Source organism: Parasteatoda tepidariorum, chromosome 8 (assembly GCF_043381705.1).
Source record: "Parasteatoda tepidariorum isolate YZ-2023 chromosome 8, CAS_Ptep_4.0, whole genome shotgun sequence".
Lineage (NCBI taxonomy): Eukaryota > Metazoa > Arthropoda > Arachnida > Araneae > Theridiidae > Parasteatoda > Parasteatoda tepidariorum.
The window spans coordinates 81,109,774-81,136,462 of NC_092211.1; the positions used below are offsets into that span (position 1 = coordinate 81,109,774).

The following is a 26,689-nucleotide window of genomic DNA, read 5'->3' on the forward strand; positions in this document are numbered from 1 at the left end:
TATATATATATATATATATGTGTGTGTGTGTGTGTATATATATATATGTGTGTGTGTGTATATATATGTACTATTATAAACGATTTTAATCCACTTGTGGGGTAAAACTGAGTACACATTAGGTTCGCTATGGAAAATTTATAAATACTAGAATTTAAGGAAACGTACCAGATATTTCTGTTTTATATGACAATTTAAAAAAAAATTATTCATGTAATTTTTATGTGATGTAGTCAAGACCTTACTCAAGAGGGGAGGGGAAAAAGAAGGATAATCGTCCAGGATTCCGGAACAGCTGAGGGACTGTCTAAAACTCTTTACAAAAAATACAGTGTTTATTGATGTTTTTTCCAAAGAAAGGGGCAGAGAATTTCTTTAGATTTATATAAAAAGTATAATTTTGAATAAAGTGTCTTCTAAAATTCTACAAAATATGAAAATAAAGTTCTTATGTGCTCTGAGAATGGGGCGTATAAAACCTTTGTCCTGAGGCCTGTAAAGCCTTGTTTCAGCCTTTGATGTGATTTTATTTTCCTTCTGTTGCACAGCAGTTTTCGTGGACCCAGCATAGACACACGTAAAAAGGGATGAGGATGCCGACCGCGGGTTAATCCTTACGACAGATATATTAAAGGTATTATTTTCCCTATCCGACAGGTAATTCAGTCATATAAGAATTGAAGTTGAAGGACTGAAGAGAATTTTTTTGGAATCAATTAAAGCACTTTAAAAATTATGTGAAATGCTAGGAAATTTATCAAATTTTCAAAAAATAAAGTTTATCTGAAATTTTTTATTCACTATTATCTTCTGAAAAACAATATAAAGAAGGATATTGGAACATTAAAATTTTATTTTATTTTATATTCACCGTTGAGCAGCCGACTCAATTCTGAGTTTACAACTATCAATGAACTCCGTAAGCTTGTAATTTTGTACCTTAACCAGAAGGCAAGGAAAATTCTGGATCAAGTATTGGGTCAAACTAGCCTTCGTGGAAGACTTTTTGATAAAACTAACCCGCATTTGCATTATATATTGAGAAAAACCACGATAACCTCCAACGGTTAGCCCGACGGCAAGGGGAGTAAAACCCATTATTTGTCTATCACTGAGAATATTTTACGTCAGCACTGTGGTCGGTGTATTCCGCGAGCAGAATTTGTATCAACCAGCCACCACTAGGATTCAAATCTACGGCACCACATTGGGAGGCGAATGCTCTATCCCTTGAGCGACAGTGGCTCAGTACACTAACAATTTTAACACCTGCCAATTTCTATTTTTTCTTCTTCTTAATTTTGCTGAGTACATTCAAAATTGGTATCAACATAATTTTGAACATTGCCTATATGCTTCTTTTAAATAGCGGTTTTGTATCATCAAGCTATAAATAGAATATCTGTCTTTCTCAAAAAAATAAGAGTGAAAGAAATAGAATTATGAAAAATAATTTTTTATCGACGACCTACCCCAAGGGATATAAATAGGGGTGAGCGGGAGGGTCCAAGGACGTTGACCTGTTTAAAGTATGACCCGACAGCTGACTCTAATGGCCAAAGCGCGGTCGCCGCTGTAACTATCGTCCGTCAAACTCCAACACCAGAGGCGGATTATTTTAACTCCCTCCCTTCTCATCCAAGAATGGAGGTCTTTGAAAATTCCACGAGAGAAAAAAACTACAAATTCGGGTAATTAGAAAGGTTATTCTACCGTTAAATTTAGGCTTGCCCGTTAAATACCATAATATGACTGAATTGAACTCGTCACTAAACTAGCGGAAAATTGCTGCTAACCCATTACGAGTTTTTTGTACACTTTTTTGTTACGTAAACAAGAAATGTATCGAAACATCTAAACCGAACTTAATTTTTAAAAAAAATATTAACATTCACTTAGTTGCGTTTGATGTAAATTACATGAAAGTTGCTTTTGATGTAAATTACACATATTTTAACATTTTGACGCAGAGGGGACACTAGCATAATTTTCATATACTTTTTTTCTGAAGCTCTAATTGCTAGCAAAAATATGTTTTTCCATTTTTTATTTATGAAAAACAGCCTAATAGTTACTAAAAATATTTGTTAAATTATCGGAATTTGTATTTGCACTAAAATGTAAAATTTAAAAAATATATTTTAATTTTTTTTTTCAATCATACATACATTTTTAAAAAAATCAAAACATTCTTTTAAGTTGCGTTTGATGTAAATTACATGAAAGTTTCTTTTGATGTAAATTACACATATTTTAACATTTTGACGCAGAGGGGACACTGACATAATTTTCATATGCTTTTTTTCTGAAGCTCTAATTGCTAGCAAAAATATATTTTTCCATTTTTTATTTATAAAAAACAGCCTAATAGTTACTAAAAATATTTGTTAAATTATCGGAATTTGTATTTGCACTAAAATGTAAAATTTAAAAAAAATATTTTAATTTTTTTTTTCAATCATACATACATTTTTAAAAAAATCAAAGCATTCTTTTAAGTTGCGTTTGATGTAAATTACATGAAAATTGCTTTTGATGTAACTTACACATATTTCAACATTTTGAATATATTTTGGTATTTTTTATTTATAAAAAACAGTCTAATAGTTACTAAAAATATTTGTTAAACTATCGGAATTTATATTTGCAATAAAATGTAAAATTCAAAAAAAAAAAAAAAAAATACTAATATTAATATTTTTTTTCAATCACACATACATTTTTTAAAAAATCTTAACATTCTTTTAAGCTGCATTTGATGCAAATTACATGAAAATTGCTTTTGATGTAAATTACACATATTTTAACATTTTGACGCAGCGGGGACGCTAGCGTCCTTTTCATGTAATTTTTTTCTGAAGCTCTAATTGCAAGCAAAAATATATTTTGGTTGTTTTTATGAATAAAAAAACAGTCTAATAGTTACTAAAAATATTTGTTAAATTATCGGAATTTATATTTGCAATAAAATGTAAAATTCAAAAAAAAAAATAAAATACTAATATTAATATTTTTTTTCAATCACACATACATTTTTTGAAAAATCTTAACATTCTTTTAAGCTGCGTTTGATGCAAATTACATGAAAATTGCTTTTGATGTAAATTACACATATTTTAACATTTTGACGCAGCGGGGACGCTGGCGTCCTTTTCATGTAATTTTTTTCTGAAGCTCTAATTGCAAGCAAAAATATATTTTGGTTGTTTTTATGTATAAAAAAACAGTCTAATAGTTACTAAAAATATTTGTTAAATTATCGGAATTTATATTTGCACTAAAATGTAAAATTTTAAAAAAAAATATTTAAAATTTTTTTTTCCAATCATTTATTCAAAAATTTATCAATGATTGATTTTCTAAATGAAAGAAATTTCTATGATGAATTAACTGTCTCTCTTAGATCTAAATAACTGCAATTAATTGCAAATTTGAAAAATTATTGTTTGGAAGTGAGCTGATTTTTGGAAGATTTTACCTTTAACTTACATAAAGACACCGGTGTTTCTTGCTGTATTTCATGACCGGAAATTACTTAAATGCTAAATATAATAGTTTTCACTCATTTTGAATTAAATTAATACCAAATAATAAAAATAGTACGAAAAATATGTTGAATAAAAATTCTGCGTCGAAGGGTTAAAATGTAGTTTAAAATACACTAAGGAATTACGGTAAAAAGTACCGTCACTCAGGGTGCCGATAATTTTGTTCTCCGTAAAATTCATTATTTTTACAGGAACATGTTACGAAACAGAAACTCTAATAAACTGTAATTTTTACAGTGATAATTACCATAAAATCATTAAATAAATATTACTGTTAAAATTACGATATAATATTTTACGGTAAAAATAGATTCTACAGTATAATGGATTTTACGGAAGATGCACCCAAAGTGCCAGTACTTTATACCCTAATTTGATCCAGAATTTTTTACAGTGTATGAGGGTTTTTTGTGAAGGCTCTTTTGTCACAGAAAAAATACCGTTATTTGATCCAGAAATTAAGTGTTTTCAATGAACTTTCGAAAGATATGTTTTAAATTGAAATCCAATGAAAACGTGTGAGAAAAATCATCGCACGGCAATGATTATAGAAAAACAATAAAAACTACTTTTTCGTTGTATGTTGAACTTTCTGAAGAGAAGTTCAATTCGTATATTAATAACTTTTATATTTTTTAAAACTTCGTATTGTTTTCTATAATTTGATTATTTTTTTTCAGTTTATGAAATAAATGATATACTATTTGACTTAGTTCACGAATTTCACAGAAATTGGAATTTTTTAATCATTCAAAAAAGGAAACTTGTTTGAAATGCACAATAAAACCATACGAAAACAAAAGAAGTAAAATGTAATTGAATGTTGTAATTGCTTATTTGTGACTTGTAACCTTAGTCTTTGAGACCAGATTCTATTATTGCTTAAATCAACACAATACAAAAAAAAAGGTGTTTTTTTCAAGTTAAATACTTGTTCTAAATTAGTACGTTTTGTTGTTTCCTAATTTTAAATAGAGTTTGGAAAGACATTTTAATTTTTTTATTATACATTATACTAGTTTATAACATAAATAAAAAAAAATTCCACCTTTTTTTTCCAAATTTGTTGCCAATAAAATTCGTTTTAAAAAAATAAAGGAATAAAAATAAAAGATTACGAATTGAAAAGTTTGCTCAAAAAAAAAGGGGTGGTTAATTTTTTTTCAATTTTCTTAATTTTTAATAAAACGTTTGAAAATAAAACTCTGTCAAAGCAAAACTTAATAGCTTATTAATCTATTCAGTCTTAAATACTAAGAATAATCCATCAATTTTTTCTATAAGTATCAGGCAGGAATTTTGCACCCTAGAGTGCTTGATAATTTCATTTTTAATTTTCTCTAAATTTTTAATAGAAGTAATTGTTTTAATTTTGATCTTTATGTAATGCAGTAGACCTTTAAGTAACTTTTTTTTATAGTCATCTGCAAAACAGGAAGTAAGCTCACTAATAAACAAATGCCAAGTACCTAAACTAAACAATTTAACATAAAAGATTAGACCAAACATCCTTTTCTTTTTCAGGTCTAGGAAGCTTCAGTTTTTCTAATTCATTTGCAGATTTCTGTTTACTAACGCGTTCTAAACACTGGTTTCAAACCATAATTTTAGCCAAGGAACACCATTTTCGTGATTCCTTTACAAAAAGGAAACAATTATTCGCCAGATCTCCATTTTTCTTTCAGTTTAATCGCCAAAAGCATTGTTCTTAGCTGCTGTTGTTTCTATTGGAGAGATCGTTGTCGTCATTTTTGGTCACGATTTCCTAAATTGAAACATAATAAAAAGAAAAAGAATGCAATTTTCTAATCACCTTCTTTTCTTTATTAATGCTTGTTTGTTTTTTCGCTCGATCTTTTATAAATAGTTTTTTCTTTTATTGACGATATTTTATACCGTGATAATGTGCTAGTAAATAGCTCGGTAATTTTTTTGTGAAAATAAATAAGCAAAAGAGAATAAACTTTAGAACTGCTGTGAAAATAATTGCCAATTAATGTTCTCTAATTTCCTACTTGTTTTAAGGCAGTGCACTGCCTTAAAAGTGGATCAAGTTTTTCCAAAAGCTTGCCGCAAGTTCGATTTTCATCGAGTTGGTTACGGTTTTAACTTTGTCAGATATATAAATTATGAAAATATATAATATTTGTTCTCGTTGTCATGAAGCAGTCAAAAAAGTGAATAGCAAAATCGTCTTGAAGGACACGATTGATTTAGAATAATAACCACAGAGAAATATATTAAGTTCTTGTTTTTGTAGTTCATTTACGTCGCACTAGAGCTGCACAATGCGCTATTGGCGACTGTCTGGGAAACACCTCTGAGGATGATAAGACAACATGCCATTACGATTTTGATCCTCTGCAGAGGGAATGGCACCCCCGCTTCGGTAGCCCGACGACCTGCTCGCAAAGTCGAGCACTTTACGGTAGAACAGTTTAACGAAGACCAATACCGCACAACCTTGGTCCCTACGCAAACTGATCCAAGTGGTCACCCACACTAACCGCAGCCAGTGATGATTGAGTTCGGTAGGAATATATTAAGAGTTTCTACTCTATTAGTTTAAAAGACGTTTCCCCCTATAATAGGCAAAATGGCAATACTAGAACAACGGATTTAACGCCAAGCTAGGGCAAAAAGTTTAACTACTTATTACAGAGTTAATCGCTTTGTTTTATTATTTTTTAATAATTTATGAAATTATTCATATTCATTTGGTTATTGGTTTACTTCAGTTCTATGAATGCATAGATGTTAATTCTTTTAGAATGACGTCTGTTTACGGATACAAAAGTATATTTTGTAAAGGAAATTACGATTAATTTTTATGATTTAAATTCAATTTTCAATATTTTTCTCTTTTTTATATTTATTTCAGTGTTAAATAAAATAAGTATTAACATAGATGACATGCACCGCAATCCTTTTTTAAACTAATAACATAAATACGGGAAAGCATCATTAATATAGATTTTTGTCTTTTTTCAGCTAATAGTAGAATTTATTAAATGACAGAATGGAATATAAAGGATTAAAATGACAGAAACACTTTTTACGTGTAACAGAACTAAAATCTAAAATAAAAGAATTGGAATTGAGTAGAAAATTTTATGTCTCTACACAGTTGCACAGTATGAATAAAATTCGAAACATTAACAGTAATTCAAATAACACTATTTCAGTTCAATAATTTTTATTGACTTAAAGCAAGAAGAAACAATACTTCAAAACTAATCACTAGGAAAGTATTGCGTTTCTTCATGCTATAAATATAATCATCGTTCATGCTATAATCGTACAGACATAAACAAAAATATGAAAGAAATTAAAACCATAGACTGCCAACGATTCTAATCTTCTGCATCAACTAACCGTTTCCTTTAAGTGTTAGTAGAGGGCGCAGGGGCCCGTTGAGCTTGGAGAAACTCTCAGAAAATCGTCGTGCATGATGACGTCAAACTGGTTTGTCTTTACATGTTACTGTTCATGGTAATTATTATAAAAACCACTTGTCTTAAAAGTGATAAAAATATTTATTCCAAAAACATTTACAAGGAATTATTATTATTTTTACTATGTATTGTAATTTCGGTCTTTGAAATTCTTCCTCGACCTTCCATTTAAATGTCTTTTAATTGTAGGAAATAATCAAACCATTATCATACACTTATTACTGATAGCCCATGTATAACATAGAAAATTGGCAAGCTTACATACAAGGGCAAATCGACAAACCTCAAGAGAGGGAACAATGTAGAGATAATGAATTGGCAAGCTTGCAAACAAGGGCAAATCGACAAACCTCAAGAGAGAGAACAATGTAGAGATAATGTATTGGCAAGCTTGCAAACAAGGGCAAATCGACAAACCTCAAGAGAGGGAACAATGTGGAGATAATGAATTGGCAAGCTTGCAAACAAGGGCAAATCGACAAACCTCAAGAGAGGGAACAATGTAGAGATAATGTATTGGCAAGCTTACAAACAAGGGCAAATCGACAAAACTCAAGAGAGGGAACAATGTAGAGATAATGAACTGGCAAGCTTACAAACAAGGGCAAATCGACGAACCTCAAGAGAGGGAACAATGTAGAGATAATGAATTGGCAAGCTTGCAAACAAGGGCAAATCGACAAACCTCAAGAGAGGGAACAATGTAGAGATAAGGAATTGGCAAGCTTGCAAACAAGGGTAAATCGACAAAACTCAAGAGAGGGAACAAGGTAGAGATAATGAACTGGCAAGAGTGCAAACAAGGGCAAATCGAAAACCCCAAGAGAGGGAACATTGTAGAGATAATGAGCTCGCAAGCTAGCAAACAAGGGCAAATCGACAAACCTCAAGAGAGGGAACAATGTAGAGATAATGAGCTGAGGGATTATTTTACACATTTCCAGCTCATCCTGCGAAGATTTCGTTCTCTACACAGTTTTGTTTTCTTTTGCAATAGTGTTTTGAAATTATCGAATTATTAAACGAGTTAAAATGTCTGAGACTGAAAAAGAAGTAGTTCTAAGCAATTATGATTAAAATTTGCGAGCACGAAATTAAATTCTAAATGCAATATATTTTGCTACATTGTCAGACTTTTTGAAATGAAATATTTGAACAGGCGTTTTGCATCCAATAATTTGGTCCTCAGACTCCATGAAATTGTTATTGCAAATAGTGAAAATACTGTTTTTTAGTTTTCTTCAGTAAGCGATGTCACCTGTTGCCGAGCTATGTAAGTTTTGCTATCTATGTCTTCTGGATTTCTAAGCAGAGCAACGCCCATTAATATCAGTATTTTTTTTCAAAATTGATTTTGTCACTCATATTTAATGACAACGGGTACAAATACTGTATATCATCGCAACCAATCTTAGATAAATTAAGAAATTGAAAAAATTATTTAACTAAGGAAAGAAATTGAAAAAAATTATTTAACTAAATGCTTTTTTCCCCATGCAATTTAAACTTGATTGTGTTATACAGGTTGTTATACAGGAAATAAAAGTGAATTATTCGTCAGATCAAAATAAAAAATAACCCATTATCCCAACACAATCAAACTTAATTTTCTTATCTCATAGTTCAAACACCTTATTAATTTTTTCAAGAGTCAAAAACACTTTGCTTTCAAAAATGCTAAAAAAATCTCATCTATTGAACAGTCCCTTCAAAACTTTATTAGAATATAATTGATGGTGTTTTTCAAAGAATTAATTTTTTATTGAAAAGGGTTGAAAAAGGTAATTAATGAAGAGGTGGAGCTTTATTCTTTCGCGGAAGCGTTACCTGGAATATATATTAATTAATAATCTGTTTTAGTCACTATTATGATTAATTAATCGCGTTTCAGTTTCTTTCACATTTTCGTTGCATTATCTATACCTTAAAAATAATGAAAGGAAGTATTATTTTAAAAACAACGCTCTCGTAATTTCTCTATATTTTAAAAAAAAGAAAAAACTTATTATGTAACTTAAACGTTTTGGGTTTTTAACTTAACTGCATTTAGTTTTACTGGACAAAAAACTATAAACTTCAGAAACTTGAAAAATTACGAAATGATGTACAAAAATGTACATGATTAATTAATTATACATGTTTGACCTTGGAATAAAAAAAAATTACATTTTAATAATTTATTGAGAATAATAAAACCATTATACTTGTAGAGCAAAAGAAACATACAGAACACTTCGCAATAGCAGAAAAAACAACTTTAAAATAAAAATTTAACGAGTTAAAAAGCCGTTTTTATTTAAGAATTTGACACGAGTTTTTTTTTCCTTCATAATTCTAATTTGTATTGAAAGTTATTGCAATTTTAAGTGGTCTTTTTTCCCTATTTTCAAACTTATGTTGCTTTAAGTAGCGAAATTCTATTAACTGTTGTCGGAAAATTTATTCATCTCTGTCGTGGTCTTCATGTTATAAGTTTTTGTCAAAAGTAACAAGAGAGAGATTATACATTGCCTAGATTTATTTTGTTAGGTGGCCTTAAATTATAATTTAAATGGAATGAATACTTAGTTATGCGTTAAATGTTTACTTAGAATAATTTTGTACTTTTATAAAAATTGAACGTTAAGGGAGTTAACGGAGCCTGTCTTTTGGAGCAAAATCATATACATAAGACATACAGAGATGGAAATAATTTTAATATTTCCGACGACTGAAATTTCCCGAACTCAGAATTACGATGGTATGTATCATGTAATGGTTGCCTGACAGATTTTAAAATATTACAAAAATTCAGCACATAAGGAATTTTGGCAATATCGGGGACCTTGAAATTAATTAAAATCGAAATCATAGAACTTCCGCGTGGGCTATGGGAATAGATTAAAATAGCCAGAAATCACTAAGTTTCAGCCACAATTCTGATCCGGTGTTTTGAGATTTCGCATGTGTTTCTTTAAAAGAATCATCATCTACATCAACACACACACATACTTGCAGCCACCTTGAACTCCATCAGGTCACTTTTGGAAAAGGATGCGCAGCTAGTTAGGCTGAAAATTATTCAAATTCCATTTCCACTCAACGTTCCACTGACTCCCTTACCTTTAGCAAAGGGATCGTGCCTCAGAAACGGACACTTTTGCCGGAATTCTACCAACGATTGAACTATGACTTCTTTTCCAATCTGTCAGGGCGCAGAGGAGGAGCCCCTGATCTCGGATGGGGAGGCCTTGGTAGGGTTCCTCGGCGATATATTCGAAAACCAAAATGGACAACGCCTGTCAGAACTTCCTAAAAAGGCGTGATATTTTAAATTGACCCATGTGTGGCGGACTTAAGCTTAACCAGAAATATGGATGAGATTTTCTGCTTGCATCACTCCTAATTCTTGAGCTTGAGTGGGTGAGATTTTCAATCTTTCCTCAGACGTATGATCTATCTGTATATTTTTTATACACTAGTTAAGCAATTTAAGAGATTTATATTTCTTTTTATGGATAATAATTTATCTCTATAACTCTTCATAATGTGAGGTTTGACAACATATTCACTTGTATAAGTCGGAATTTGTTATAGTTCTTTTTTTTTTTTTCTTTTTTTTTTTTTTTGATCCATAATGATCATTAGACTTCTTGCACCTAAAAGATAACACTAACATGGTGACCCTTTCTTCGGAAATATAGTGGCGTTCTCTTTAACATAGTACGCCAGTACAACGAATAAAAATTGTGAAACAGAGATTGCAATGGACAGTGAATAACTTTCAAATTCTTTCTTTTCCAGAACCTAAAAGAACTTAAGATACATAGAATTGCAGAGAATTCAAAGGATTTAAGAGACTTGAAAGAATTTAAGAGACTTGTAAGAAATTAACGGAAGTAAATTGTATGCAGCAAAGTATAGAGTTTTAAATTTCGAAATTATATAGACCTTTGGCTTCTCATTATACATTCTCATCATCATCATCCAGTCGTTGCCAAGCACTTAACCTCAATTTTAGAGATATTTTAACGGCTATGGTGAGAATGCCGCGTAATTTTTACCCCGATCTGGCGACGGGGGCAGCGCCTGAGCTGGTACAACCTATCTCTGAAATTCTACATCATAACCATCGAGAAGACTGTAAGCCACGACAGATTCAACGTGCACTTTGCTGCACATACATCCCGGTTGTTTTCTCGACTGTTAGGATCGAACTCACTACCTCCAGCTCTCAAACCAGCGGTGTGAGCGACGCCTTTACAGATTGCGCTGTCGGAGGGCTTTATACATCCTCAGAAAAACCGATTGAATGTTGAACTGTATTATTTACTTTGAGCCACAAGCTTTCTGAAATCTTTATAGAGATTTAAAATGATTAATTTCGTTCATGTTGAACCATAGTATCGTATAATCAAGTTAAAGAAAAGATGATATGGTTCAACTTATCACCATATTCAATTTGCAGCAAAATTTGACAAGAATGAGGTAAAAGCCATAAAGCCAAAAGCGTAGTGAAACAAAATTCATTGTAATTTAAAAATACAATAACATATAAGTAAAAAAAATTATTTGTTAATAAAAATAACAATAAGCGTTTCCTTTCTTGCTAAGGTAAAGTAATGCAAAGTAGAAATCTAATGTAAATAATGTAAAGTAGAAATCTAATGTAAATAATGTAAAGTAGATATCTAATGTAAATAATGTAAAGTAGAAATCTAATGTAAATAATGTAAAGTAGAAATTTATGTAGCTTTTATTTATTCGATTTTATTAGAATTTAGAAAAATGTCGCGTTCCGCAAGCAGTTTGAATAAGATTGAAAGGTCAGATTTTTTAAAAAGAAAAATCAAAATCAATTAAAAAAATGGAATGAAAGAAACTAGACAATTATAAAACTCTAAATTTTTTTGTTCACTAAGTACACTAGCCGCGAAAGTTCGATGATTGAGGCACGAAGCTGTAAGTAGGAAGGTCTGGGGTTCGATCAACTGCGAAGGCTTGAAACTCACCTTACTTCAGAACGATGGGAACCAACTTGACTAGAAAGTAAAAATGGTTAGGATGCAGTTCTGACCACGATGCACCATCATGCCCTTGGTCACGAAATTGTGGAGCCTTAATCTTCATAAACCCATGTTCCAAAATAGACTGTTACGGGAAGCGATTTTCAAATCCAGCAACCTTTAACACCCCACTCTCCTGTTCAACATTTTCTTAAATATCCTTTGCTCTTAATTGACTTTTTTTTAGTTCAGGTAAAAAATTTGAAAATAAATAAAAGTTGCGTTATTATTGGGACTAGCTACAGCCAAGGGGAAAATCTCCAAAAAAAGAGAGCGAGTCGTTAAAGGCCGCTGGATAGTAACTAACTACAGCCAAAAGGAAAATCTCCAGATAAAGAGAGCAAGTCGTTAAAGGCCGCTGGATAGTTACTAACTACAGTCAAAAGGAAAATCTTCAACAAAAAAAAGCGAGTCGTTAAAGGCCGCTGGATAGTAACTAACTACAGCCAAAAGGAAAATCTCCAGAAAAAGAGAGCGAGTCGTTAAAGGCAGCTGGATAGTTACTAACTACAGTCAAAAGGAAAATCTCCAAAAAAAGAGAGCGAGTCGTTAAAGGCCGCTGGATAGTTACTAACTATAGCCAAAAAGAAAATCTCTAAAAAAGAAAGCGAGTCGTTAAAGGCCGCTATATAGTAACTAACTATAGCCAAAAGGAAAATCTCTAAAAAAAGAGAGGGGGTCGTTAAAGGCCGCTGGAACTTACGTAAACGTATTAAGTACCAATTAACCTAATTATTTCACGGAAGATAACAATTTTTTTCAGTTATTTTTTTAATTAATTGTAAAACTTTCATATGGATGGAAAAACTTTTTATTTTTTGCTATTTTAACTAATTACTTTATTCAAAAATTTAAAACTCATTACTGAACCTTGACTTTCAGCACCTGATACTTTATCTAAAGAGCTACCAAACATATCATGAGTTCTACGAGTAAATTGCACCAATCTCTCGGAAAAGATTAATGTAATGGCTACACATGCTGCGACTGAATTGTGGATGGCACTTCTGTGAAATATCGACACCATATCGTTCAAGAACTAGAGCACAATGTCAAAGATTACTGTGGTTGCTTCCTTCAAAAAGGTTAGAAAGCTTCAAAAGATAGCTGATTTCAAAATTCTATAGTGCCCGGGTCAAGGCATTATCGGCCGAATCGATCAGTCGCTACAGTTTAACCTGTTTTGATCTTAGAATCAAGAAGGCTAGTTTTCCCACTTAAATTTTTAAGTTTCAATTATTTGCCCATTATTAACATCGTAATTGGATGAAGAAAAAAAATGGGGCATTGAATTCTAGGTTTGTGTGCTGATATCATTGTTATCTCGGGTTTAAAAAGACATTATTATTTCTTCCATTTTAGGATAGTTTAAACCTTTCAAGAATAACTATTTATTAAAATTCGTCAAATCTATTCCTTAAAATATTTATCAAAATTTCGTTTTTGATTCGAAAACTATTTATTAAAATTCGAGAAATAGTTACGCTTGTTACGGTTGAAAAACATTTAATAATTTCCAATTGCATTTTGAATGAAAGGAATATTTTCTAAGAAGTATCTCATTCAATGAACTGTTAAGGGGTCGTTTAAATATTACATAAACATGTTTTTGGCAATTATGGTCTCCCCTCCCCCCAACTAAACAAAACTAAGCATACTACAAACCACATCCTATGTGTTCCGACATCAATGGAGAATTAATTAATTAATTAATTGGAGAATTTTAAATAATTGTTTTAAATCGTCTGCCAACTCTTGTAAATATAATAACTGCAATCCTGACTGGTTGCTAGGCAACCAAACGACTTTTTCTTGTTATTAATGTTTTTGTTTATCGTCTGTGTATGCCAGTGGAAAAAGAATACAAAAAGAATACAATATAAAAGAATACAATCGCTGTAAAAGCTAACACTATGCTCATGTAAGGAAGTTCCACCACCTTGTTTCTGTCTTTTATTATTTGACGGTAATTTAACTTCAAGAATTTTAGGATAAAATTAAAATTAAAACTGTAACTTAACTTGTAACTTGTATAAATTAAAACTGTAAAAATTCATTCATTTTATAAAATTCTAAAACTCTCTAAATAAATTGTTTCATCAAAGAGTATGAAAAATAGCGCATATTTTTTGCTAAAATATTAGGGTGTCCGGAAAGTAATGTCGGTTCGCCGCATTAAATCGTCATTAATCTTAAGAACCAATTCATTTTTCCCCGATCCATTTCGATTTATTTTCGATCCGGCATTGAAAGGTTGTTGCTAACGAGGTTGTTGCTAAAATCTTGATAACAAATATCAAATGCACCGAAACGACATTACTTTCCGGTTCCCCTAATATGAAACGAGGAGAACAAGCTTTCAAGGAACAGCTTTATACAAATTCTGTAAATTCGCTGTAATTTTTTGTTGTTGAGATTTTGGGTAAACAGTATTTATAACATTATATTTCATAAATCTATTAAAAGTGCAGAATAAATGCTCATAAATGCATTTATCTGTTTTATTTAAGGATTAAGAAACATTATTATATTAACTTAAGGATTAAAAAAAGAATTCATTAAAGTCAGTTAAAACTAATGAAATTTGTCAAAATAGCATATTCTAGCTTCATTAGAAACATAAGATAAATAAAAAGCTAATTTCTGAGCAATTTAAAACAAAACATTTTTTTCTTTTCAAAAACCCATTACCTATCTTTAGGTCAACCAATCATTTTTTATGAAATGTTATTCAATTACCAAACACAAAATAATCAAAACAATAATCGGTGAGAGCAATTTGTAAGGTAATTGTAATACTAGAAAATTAGATCAATGTACTACAGTTAGTGATACTGGAACTTCATTTGTATATATTTAAGGGTTATGACTTGAAGACAAACGTGATGAACAACAGTATATTTTATTTGATTAGCCGATGGCCAACATGAGAAACACGTTCAAATTTGTTTTTAAAAAAATTAGCGTGGTGGTACTGACATTTTTATGGTATCTACGAATAGCGACGGGAGATCACGCTTTACAAATAAAGATATATGAAATAAGCATAAGATAACGACTGCGAATACATTATTGTTTTACATAATCTAATGTTTGTTGTGAATAATATTAAATAACGTTTTAATTGTTTTGTAGGAAGAATTCAAAGATAATATCAGTCTTAAAAAATTCTAACTCCGTTTATACTTTCAACATTTCAGTGACAAAAATTGTTTTTAAACAATGGGTTTAAAAATAAATGTACGCTGTTCGAAATATTATTTTTGGTAGATAAAAAAGAAAGAACGCACACAATATAGCTAAGATCTATTTTATGTGAGAATTATTTGGGTGGATTGCGTTCCTAAATGTGTTCCACGTCTCTATTGTTGAGAATATTTCTCATAGATGGCACTTTCCTCAGGGTTTATGTTATGTAAGTCATTATAACTAGAAAAATGATAGTTACTCATTAGAAAAATGGGTGTTGCTGTAGGTTTCTTACGTTCGCACACTGCTCGACTTAATCAACAACAGGGACTAGAGCAATTTTAACCCCATAATCACATATAAAGAGTTGTAAGAGTCATAAAAAAGCTGGTTAACATAAGCATTAATAGAAAAGTCAGCATTAAATCAAATTTTAAAAAAAGCTGACGATAATTATGGAACTTCTTGGAATCGATTGTTCTTTTTAATTTCACTAGCGTGCAATTTTAATATTTATACACAGTAATATTTTAAAGTACGCGCAGATGAAGTGTCGCGAAAATTAAAAACGAGATTCTTGAATAAATGAAAAATATACATTTTATTTACAAAGATGTTAATATGATAATATTGAAGAGGCACAGACATTTAAAGCTAAGCCTACTTCGAACGGCTTAATTATTATCATTAATTGCTAGTGAAATTAACTTCATATTATGCTTATGTTAACCTTAAAAATAAGCACCTCAAAATAAGTATCACCGCATCATTCCCCTTCCTGGGAAAAAAAATTAACAATGTATAATAATGTTTGTATTTAGCTGGAATCTGCATATGTCTTTCAGATTTAGTTCTTACTGGAACTACAGGATCAGGTGACGAATCAAATCTCTTTTCACTTTGTCATGTCTCATACTTAGGCGGCCCAATGTCTAATGAAATGTCAGTTTGAACTTTCGTGGAAGAATTTCTTGAATCGTCCTTTAAGATATAGGCTGGATTGACTCTATCAATGCTGACCTTAACTTGTTTATCTTACACCAAAATGTCGAATGCTTTGTCATTGTATTGAACAACATTGTGTGAACTAGTACACGGAGCTGTTAAGAAGAAATACGTGAGAGCTCGCCTTCTAATCTTGAAAGACAAACGTAGTCTTACAGGAATGGTTTAATGTTGATATTGGTTTTTGTAACAGTATATGTTGCTTCAGTTTAATTACCAAGTCTTTTCAGTAATATCTGGGTTTTTTTTCTGTGAAAAATTGACCTGATAATCGTATATTTTCAGCATAAACCATTTTAGCAGTTGAACATTTTAATTCGACCTTATTCGTAAACTCAATAAAGCTGATAGCACGAACATTGTCCAATCTCTAGAAGTAACACGCGTGATTGTTGTTTTTAAAGTATGATGCCATCGTTCTATCGCTCCTGCTCAACAAACTTAATCGCCATTTTTTTTAAAATTGAGTAATAGCCGAAAAAATTTGTAAAAACACATATTTCGCTCTAGTAAATAAAACCTTCAGTAATTAAACCTATAAATGTTTAAGATTAGCTGTATACGATTTCACTTTCCTTAAATAATTTTAATGCTTTTAAGTATTGCTTTAAAATTTAGAAAAAAAATTTAAGTCCTTTGGACAAAACTTTAGGACTATAAACGTTCTATCCACGCATGCGTGTATCCCACTTAATCCAAATAAAAACAGGTTATATTTTCATTAAAATCCGTACTATCAATGACCTTAAGGGAAAAAAAAACTGAGCTCTAGATAAAAAGCTGATTATATCATTTTTACTAAACCTGAAGTTTCGCACTTTTCTTTTAAACAGTTTGTATGATTCAATAAAATTACGTAGAAAAGATTTGTTTTCAGAAATAGTAATTTAATCCAGTCTTCGTAATAGCCAATTTAAAAGAGTAATTTAAAAATGCTTCCCTTACCGGTAAATGTAGTAGTCCTGCTAAAGAATATTTGGCTGCACCTCGGCGTAATTGGCATAAAGCTACAAAATCTTCATCACTTGTTTCTTTCTCTTTTAGAAGTCTGAAAAAATAGAGTCATTAAAAATGTAATTTATTTAAGCTTTAAAAAAAACTCATTTTCATAAGAATATCATGCAATATCAGGGTTTACTACAGATTTTTTGTAAAAGGTTCATTTTTATGATTTTGGGAAGATTCATGAAAACCGGTAACCTGTTCAGATTTTATTTGAACGATATTTTTTCTTTTTTCGAATTTAGGTAAACTCTGCTCATAATTCGGGGTCAGGTTCTATGTTCAAGGTTTTCGGGAATTTCTAAAAATAAGGTTGTGTTTTTGTGAGCGGAAAAAAAATACAAAAACCGTTGTTTTCATGGAGTGTAAGTTTAAAATTACGAATTAAAGATGAAAAAGAAAATTAAAGATTTAGAGTGAAAAATATTCTGAAAAGTCCGTTCGTAAAATGAAAAATATTGCGAAGAATCCATTTTTAAAATGATAAATATTGCGAAGTACACATTTTAAAGTAAAAAATAATGCGAAGTGTCCGTTTTTAAAATTAAAAATATTGCGAAATGGTGGAATTTAAGATAAAATATTTTATGAAGGGTCCGTTTTATGATAAAGCAATTTGTGAAGAATCTGTTCTGACGATGAAAGATTTTTCTTTTATAGAAGAATTAAAGTTTCTCCTCTCTGAATAAACGTACCATTTTTCCAACAGATAAGTACTCTTGATCATTAAAACATGAAGAAAAGGGTAGCCGTAATGTCGAAAATTTGGTCTCATTAATTTAGCCAGACGAGCGAACCAAAGTTTAGGCTGGTTAATATTAATTTCACTTTTGGTATATTTCGCATTTGTTATATTTTATTATATAGCCGACCGGCCTGCGCAGAAGTTAGGGAACTGCCCTTGGATCAGAAAAGTTCTGGGTTCGAATCCCGGGCAAGGCATAGATGCTCTTTCCTTCTCTGTACTATCTGTCCTTATTGTGGGAGCAACGTTGGCCCACCTAATATGGTGCTCCTGAAAGAGTGGACAACAAATCTGCCCTTCAGGTGCCTGTATGACCTAGGTAATTATCCAGGTGGGCATTGGAAAAAAAATTTTTTTTTTATTATATTTGGTATACCCTCGATAACATTAGAAGAAAATTGATAATTTATCCCACACGATTTTTAAACTTATTAAGATAATTTCACGTAAAATAACTTTTTTAGGAATATTTTTTTTTATTTTAGTAAATAAATTTTATAATAATCTATGAAAATTCAATTATAAGATGTGCAATATTTCATATCATTTTAAGCTATGTAATTTTAAATGAGAAAATTTGAACGAGTTCAAAATTTCAACGAAATCTGTTGAATAGTTCTGGAGAAAGGGAAATTTAAACTGTTCAAGAGAATTTATTATTTATTTTATTATTTACTTTACTTATTTATTTATTTATTTTACTTTTGCTATTTAATACACTAAATTATTTTGTAATTCACAATGCCTCGTTTAATCAACCTTCTCTTATATTTTTTTACATTTTCTTACATAGAAAGTATTTATATAAAAAAGTATATATTGTATAGAGGATGCTCCTGACCATCCTTAACACATATTTATAGCACCCTCGTTAAGCATGAAAATAAAAAATGAATACAATTTCTATTAAAAAATGCTCAGCGAGGAAAAAGCAAAAACGATATCGAAATATGACGAGATGACTAATCACTGTAGGGGAAGGCGAGTAAACAAAATATCAAAACCTGTTCGATTGCCGGAGGTATTTAAAAGATAATTACGAGTAATAGAAATACCTACAAGTTTAAATCGGTGAATTATTAATTTATAACCCCCAATATGCATAGTTTTTCCCAGTGGTAGCAAAATGGAATTAAATTTTCAATTGTAAGCAAGAAAATATGTTGTATTTGAATAATCTTTAGTTGACGACCATGATTGTAATGCATATTAATATACATGCTAAATTTTTTTAAGAATACTGGTGATCGAAATCATTTTAAATTTAAGTTTATAAAACAAACAATAGTATATATTTACTACCACTTTAAACACAAAAATAACATTTTACGCCAAATGCGTAAAAGTTGGCAGGTATGCTTTCATTTAATTACATTATACTTACTTACATTATACATTTATTTAATTACATTATACTTTAATTATACTTACGGAAGTGCGATATTTTCGTATAAATTTTGGTATTCTTCATACTTAGTCCATAGTAGTTTTGAAAAAATAGTTGCTGTAAGAAATAATAAACATTTAGTTTAAAATGGAAGAAGTTATATTTTTTAAAAAAACTTATGATTAAAATATAATATTTGTCCCACCAACATAATCATTCGAATTTTCATATAAATATAGTCACTTAAATTACTTAGAGTTTTCAGATTTACTGAGGAATAATATGAATATTTAGAGAATATATGAAACTAGTGAAGTAAAATTAAAAAAAACGATTTGCTGCTTTTGTTTCAAATGAGAAATTAAGACCTAAAATGAGAGTTTCTAAAAGTTATTTTTCTGTAATTTTCATTACAGTAATATAGTCCATAGTCCATATAGTCCACATTTAATTTCAAATTGATTATTCACGTTGTTAAAACTTTTTTTTAATATTGTTTCAGATTAACAATAATATTCAAAGTTCCAGAGTTATGGTTTTATCTGCAACTTAAGAAATTCAAAAGAATCGTCGAAAAAAAAATCGTTTATCTGAAGAAACTCAATTATAGTAATAACCATTAAAATGCTACATTTTGTTTCAATTTTCATTATATATTTTTTTAAACTCTCGTGTATAAGATAATAGATTAGAATCTTAAGATTGAAATTTCTACCGAGAAATTTCAATTAAAAAGAAATTTCGAATCTTGAGATAGAAATTTCGACCAAGAAATTTCTATGTTTCAATTCTTTACAATTCACAACAAGCATAATTTATCGCGATATAATTGTCTATGGAAATTTATTTTCAATCAAAATTGCGTCCACTTTGCAACTAGCTACAGCATGATAAATTTTGATTAGAGCTCTGTGCTGGATGACTATACGAGTTTAAAACGTTTCTTGAAGGCAACAAGTAGAATACTTCTCCAGAATTATCATCCACCGAAGTTTCCACTGTTTTCTGATTAATTAGAATGCTCATATTTCAACTAGAACTCTGGGTATAGATGCAATACAAGTAACAATTATTTCCTAAGCATTGAAAGTAAATATGTATCCTTCTGTTTTCGCCAATCAAAATTTCAGCCATTTTACAACACAAACTAATAGTCAGAAAACTAAAAGAGTAATAAAAAAAACTTAAAATAAAATCTAAAAAAAATTAAAACTTTGTTTTTCAAACTGACAAAAAATGGAGAAAGAATACTATTTTTATGATAAAAAAAATAATTAATGCATCACGCAATAATATTTAATTCTCAGTCAAATAGACTTAAAATTTAATATGTTTTAGTTCAATCTGATTGACCCCAAGTCCAAAGATGGATAGTTTCCGAGGCATAAAGCCTCAAAACTAAGAGATATAGGTAACGGTCAATGCGTGCGCTTGAAGCATTGGCTTAGGTGAATACGAATAAATAATTCTAACTACTCATTTAGTGGTGAACTTTCTCAGGTGCTATTAGCTTTTTTATTACTTTATCTAACTTTCAATATTTATTTAAAAGTTCATTATTAACTATTCTCTTTTCAATCTTCTTGGTTCCGATGTCTTGATGGAATTAGAGAATTACTATTTATGGTTTGCTTCTCGGAAACTATCAATTTTTTGACTTAGTGACAAGAGACTTATGATCAGAATATCTTGAATTATAACATAATCAATTTTGAGTCAGTTTGACAAAGAGTTAATTTCCATGAGATTTGCGCTTTAAATCAATATCGAAAATGATTCATATATTTTTCGAAAGCTAAGAGCATTTAGATGCGAAAATAAAACGGAATAATTTTTCGTACTTTTAATCCATTTAAAAAACGGAGTTCTTAAAATTTTTATTTTATTTTATCATTGAAAAATAAGCACTATCTTCTAACATAATTTTAATCATGTGTCCAAAGAATCCATCCAGTTTAAAGGGATAAATATATGTAATATTCGTTTAGATGCGGAAAAAAATAGAATAATTTTTTCTCATTTTTAATCCATTTGAAAAACCTAGTTCATAAAACTTTTATTATATTTTATCATTGAGAAATAAACACTACCTTCAAATATAATTCAGATTACGTGTTCAAAGAATCCATTCAATTTAAAGGGATAAATATATTTAATATTCGTTTAGATGTGAAAAAAAAATAGAATCATATTTTCTCATTTTTCATCCATTTGAAAAACGGAGCTCTTAAACTTTTTATTTCATTTTATCATCGAAAAATAAACACTATTTTCAAGTATAATTCAGATTACGTGTTCAAAGAATCCATTCAATTTTAAGGGATAAATATTTGCAGTTAAAATAACGATAATAAAAAAAAACATATCTTTGAAGAAATGTAAATAAATAAATAAAACAATTTCTTCCTACTCAAACTTACATATAAATAAAAGACGCTTGTAAAATTACTAAACAAACAGAGCAAACAAACAATTGATTGGACCTTCTCACAACACCCACAGAATTTACAAAAAAAAAGAGGAAATTACTTGGTGTAGATAACCCCATTCATTACCAAGAACTTGAATTTTTTTTCCGAAGACATTTCAAAACTGCGTTAATCTGTAACCACCCAAAAACGAGAGATGTTACCCAACGTTGCACCTGATGACAAAGTAACAATGCAAGGATTTTGGGTGTCGGGCTTAAAATTCTTGACTAGATTGGAGGACGATGATGCTCCCGCCCACACTTTGATTGTAACTGTCCGTCTAGTGACACAGTTGGAGAACGGGCGTGGATGGAGTTAAGATTACCATAATGAAGATCATCAGCACTAAAAGGGTGGAATTGATGTGCTAAGTAAAGAAACTCTTTATTTTGGGGCTGGATTTGTTTCGCAAAAAAAGAATGCAAAATGAGGATTTAAAAAAAAAAAAAAAAAAAAATTCGATTAGCGAGTTTCGTACGAATAAAGAGTACTGTGCGATGTTTATAGCGCTAGAACAGGATGCCAATGTAGGCGGAATTACTATTTTTAACTGACAAAGAGAATTTAAAAAGTATTGAAACGAAATATATGCTAATTTGCTGTGAATAAAATATTAATATTATATTTATTTTGATTTCTGTTATTGTGTGAAAAAATTTAGGTGACTCTTTCTGTTACTTTGTTGGTAAAAAAGGATATAACAATGTGGGAGTCGTTCGTAAAACTGTATTAAAAGCATACATTAAAGTTTATTAACCCTACAACTTGCAATACATGGGTATTCCTCTTACAAATGATACATTTTATATAATTTATAATAGTTTGATCATAATTAACTTATGGAAACATAGTATTCTGTAGTTTAATGTAGGGTTTTGACCAAATAAGATGTTAGTTAGTTGTAAGTTTTTGGGGGCAAAAACCAAAAAAGCTAGACCACCCCTAACAATAGCACGCCTATATTAGTCTATATTAAAAAAATATGTTTTAAATTTGATCAAAGTATCTATTCTTATTAAGATAAACAATGAAATAAAATAAATAAATAAAAAAAGGGAGTGCTTAAAGCTGAGGTGACTAGGTTAGTGTAACAAAAAAAATAAATAAATAAATAAATATAAAAAAGTTTAACATCTAATAATTTTCATTGTCTTTTTTGTTTAAAGGTATACTAATTGTTATCATCAAGTCAACAAAACTGCATTTTTAATCATTTTTCGGACATCAGTAGGTATTTTATACCAAATAATCAATCTGTTTTTTGCTACTAAAGCTTATTTTTCCCTACAGATGTTTATTTTGTTGAGTAAATAATGAAATTAAAAAAATATATATAATGGACAATGAGAAATCATCATTGGACTCAAAAAACATTCATTCAAAATAATTTTAGCTTTGTTCAAATTGCAATTGCTTGTTTCAATTACTTTTTTATGAAAACAAATAATAAATAAATAAATAAAATAGAATAAAATAAAATAAAATAAAATAAATATATTGATTTTAAATGATTGATTTTAAAATAAAATAAAATAAATAAAATGATTTTATTATCTTTTTAGTTTTATCAGAATAAACGTTTAAATCATTCTTACTTTGGTTCCATTTCTTTAGAAATGGATTTTTTCCCCTAGCAAGTTTAATTGGAACGAAAATGCTAAAAATGAACAAGACACTCAGCGAAATGTTTCATTTTTGGATAATATTTTCGAGGAAAATTCGATTCATCTTTCAAATTACACAGTTCCCCGAAATACAAATATACGACGCAGCGAAATCGAAAAACAAATAATATGCATTTTAATGATCAGAAAAAAGTGATATCCAATTAATTTCACACTCGTGACCACCTCTCGAAGTTCAAGGTCAAAAAAACAAAATTTTGCTCGCCAAATCTCTCTTTCCATCTATCGCCTTGTTTGGCACTATTGTCCCGATTTGGCACTTTCATTAGGCATCCCTAATGCACTCTCCACAGAAATCAAAGTTGTGTCTAAACTAAAAGCTGACCGTCAGAAATAATTTCTTCCGCTCTCTAACATGACAAGCGGTGATCCGTAAAGGCCGGACGAATACCCTGAGGCCAATTTTTGTATATTCATCTAGTCCCTTATCCACTTTCCCCCGTCAAAATGCTCAAAAAGAAAAAAAATGAACAAGTGACTAACTGCCCTGTATGGAATGGACGTCATTATGTCAAAGAATTACTACGATATTACGCAGATGAACAAATAAAAGCGGAGTACAGTTGCGGTTAAAATGGAAAGAAAAAAAAGTACAATAGGGGGAGGGGGATATTTTAGATTCTCCATCTATTTTTTCCATCTTTTACCGTTGCCAATTACAGTTTATTTTATTCTTTTTTTATTGTTTGCGAAAAAAAAAATGACGGAAAGAACATTTTATCGTTTGCATTAGTCGAGGGGTAACATTCACCTTTTTAGTTAGTAATGATCGTCTGCGATATTTTTCCGGCTTTTGTGTTTAAGACAGGTTTTATTGGAATGAAAAGAGCGATAGCCTCACGTAGCTGATCAAGACCACCTTATTTAGCTTCCATTCTAACAAAAATATATTTAAATAATTTGACAATTATTACTGAACATGTAACAAAAAATTATCTTTCATTAATTTCTCCGAGATATAAATATACAATTCCCCCCTCCCCTGTTCCAGCTTTAAAAATTAACTTTTCAAACTTGGTACTATAAAGTCTAAAAATATTTTAAAAATAATTGGCTAGCAAAAGCATGAATAAAAGTAAAAATATTAAAAAATAACGGGCTAGCAAAAGCATGAATAAAATAAAATAAACACATAAAGAGATAAACAATAAAATGAAAGCAGACGATAAAATTAGAAGACCATTTTAGAAGAATAGAGTTATTGGATTATTTAGAGATTAGTTTTGTTTTGGAATTTGAGTTTTCTTATAAACCGTTACGGGATTTTCTAGTTGTTTTATAAGATTATCTATATCCCGTTACGGGTTTTTCTAGATTGTTTTATAATATTTTATCTATCCCGTTACAGATGAATTTTCATATATCCCGTTACGGGCACTTTTTCTAGTATGTTATATAAGATTTAACTATCCCGTTGCGGGTACTTTAAATTTGTTACTGTATTTGTTGTGGTGTGAAATAAATGTTTTTTTAATAAAACAAAGACTTGTTTCTTATTATAGCTTGATACGTTACAGTACCCATAAAATAACAACTTAACAAATTTTCCCATTGATAATGATTTTAAGGCAGAAAATGATTTTATTTCCGCTTTGTTAACGCTTCGGAGAATTATATATAAACGTAATTTCCTTACTAACAAAATAAATAATTAATACTTATGAATATTTTTCTGTTTAATTTTATGTACTGAAATGCTTTCCATGAAACCTAACCAAATTTACCAAATTTTAATTTTTTAAGTACTTTTTAAAACTTGAACTTCGAAAAGGTTTTTAAACCATTACATTTTGAGTCTGGTAACTTAAGTTCGATAGAACACTTTTCAATGAATAAAATGAAACAAAATATATACAAAAATATAATTATCTGCTTAATAAGTAAGGAAATTCCGTAAACATAATTTCCAAACACAGAGGAAATAGAATCACTTTACTATATGAAGAGAGCGTTTAAAAGTACTTTAGATCCATTTTCACCTAAAAAAAACCTCAGTATTATGAGTTCATCAATTACATAAGAAAATAGGATCTCACTTTAGCTTAAATTTGAATGCTTAATAAAATTATACTTTATACTTAAATAGCCAGTTGGAGGCCTTATATTAAAAAATTGAATCAAAGTGAACGATTATAAAATTTAAAAATATTTTCTGGAATTCATTTTTTTTCCTTCACTGTAAGCGATGTTTCTTGAGAAAAAAAAATAGGTGTTAGGTCCACACATTTATTTATCACATTACAAATCGAAGGCGAACTCTTTGCCAACTGTTTGTTCGACACCACAGAGACAGCAGATGATTTTTAAAGATAAGAAACCGGATTTAGTTTCTAATTAGTAGCATCAATGAGTGGCATACTCTATGACCTTTATCGCATTTAGAGGTCATGATACCTGTCGAATGTTTGCAGGTCGCTCTGAAAGAAAGATTCACTTTTTTATGTTGTTATTTACTCAGTATCACCTCTCATGTGGCGTTTTTGTGTTTTTTTTTTTCTTCTTCTTCTTTCTTTATGGTGAATGTTTTATCGATTTACATTTATCAATTATATATATTATTTTTTATATATTTGTAATATTTGAGAAGCATTTTAAAATTAATACGTATATTCTAAAATTCTGACATAATTTAAAAGCTTAGCTGAAAAAGATAGTTTTATACTTAAATTTTAATTATTTTTCAATCAAGTCATTAACTTATAGAATTTAAGATTGTAGTTTGTTAACAGCTTCATACTGTTGCTGTATTTGCTAAAGCTGATGCTTCTAATTTGGCTAATATGTTACAAGGAAACTTCTTCCGTTACATTCCTGTTGTTGTTCACTTATGCCCGTTCAGCCAGAGGTGTGCGATTGTTCTTGTTTTCCAGTGGCGCCATCTATGGCCAAGAATTCGACTTCTGCCACACCATACGTCACACTCGTTTATAGCACGGACCCATTCATACATCCATTCATTCATCCACAGATTGTAATTTAGACCTCAATCAGAGAACGATTGATCTCCAATCCAGTACCCCCAGAGGTTATGGGAACATGGACGTGCATCAGTCACTTTTACTACACGGGGAGTCTTCGGCCGGCGGGGTTCGAACCCACGAACTCTCGGATATGGGCCCAGCTCCCTACCGACCAGGCTATCCCGGCCCCGTTACAT

General features: G+C 30.1%; 1 protein-coding gene across 2 annotated transcripts in view; it reads right to left on the reverse strand.

Annotated features, from left to right (window-relative positions):
- Positions 1 to 26,689, reverse strand: part of LOC107440570 (uncharacterized) — a 449,104-nt gene that overhangs the window by 270,369 nt on the left and 152,046 nt on the right. For both annotated transcript variants that reach the window (XM_043043457.1, XM_043043458.2), the window contains exons 6-7: positions 19,421 to 19,493; positions 17,188 to 17,290 (exon numbers count right to left, since the gene is read on the reverse strand). In XM_043043457.1, coding sequence (XP_042899391.1) covers positions 17,188 to 17,290; positions 19,421 to 19,493 — 176 coding nt within the window. The remainder of the gene's footprint in view (positions 1 to 17,187; positions 17,291 to 19,420; positions 19,494 to 26,689) is intronic.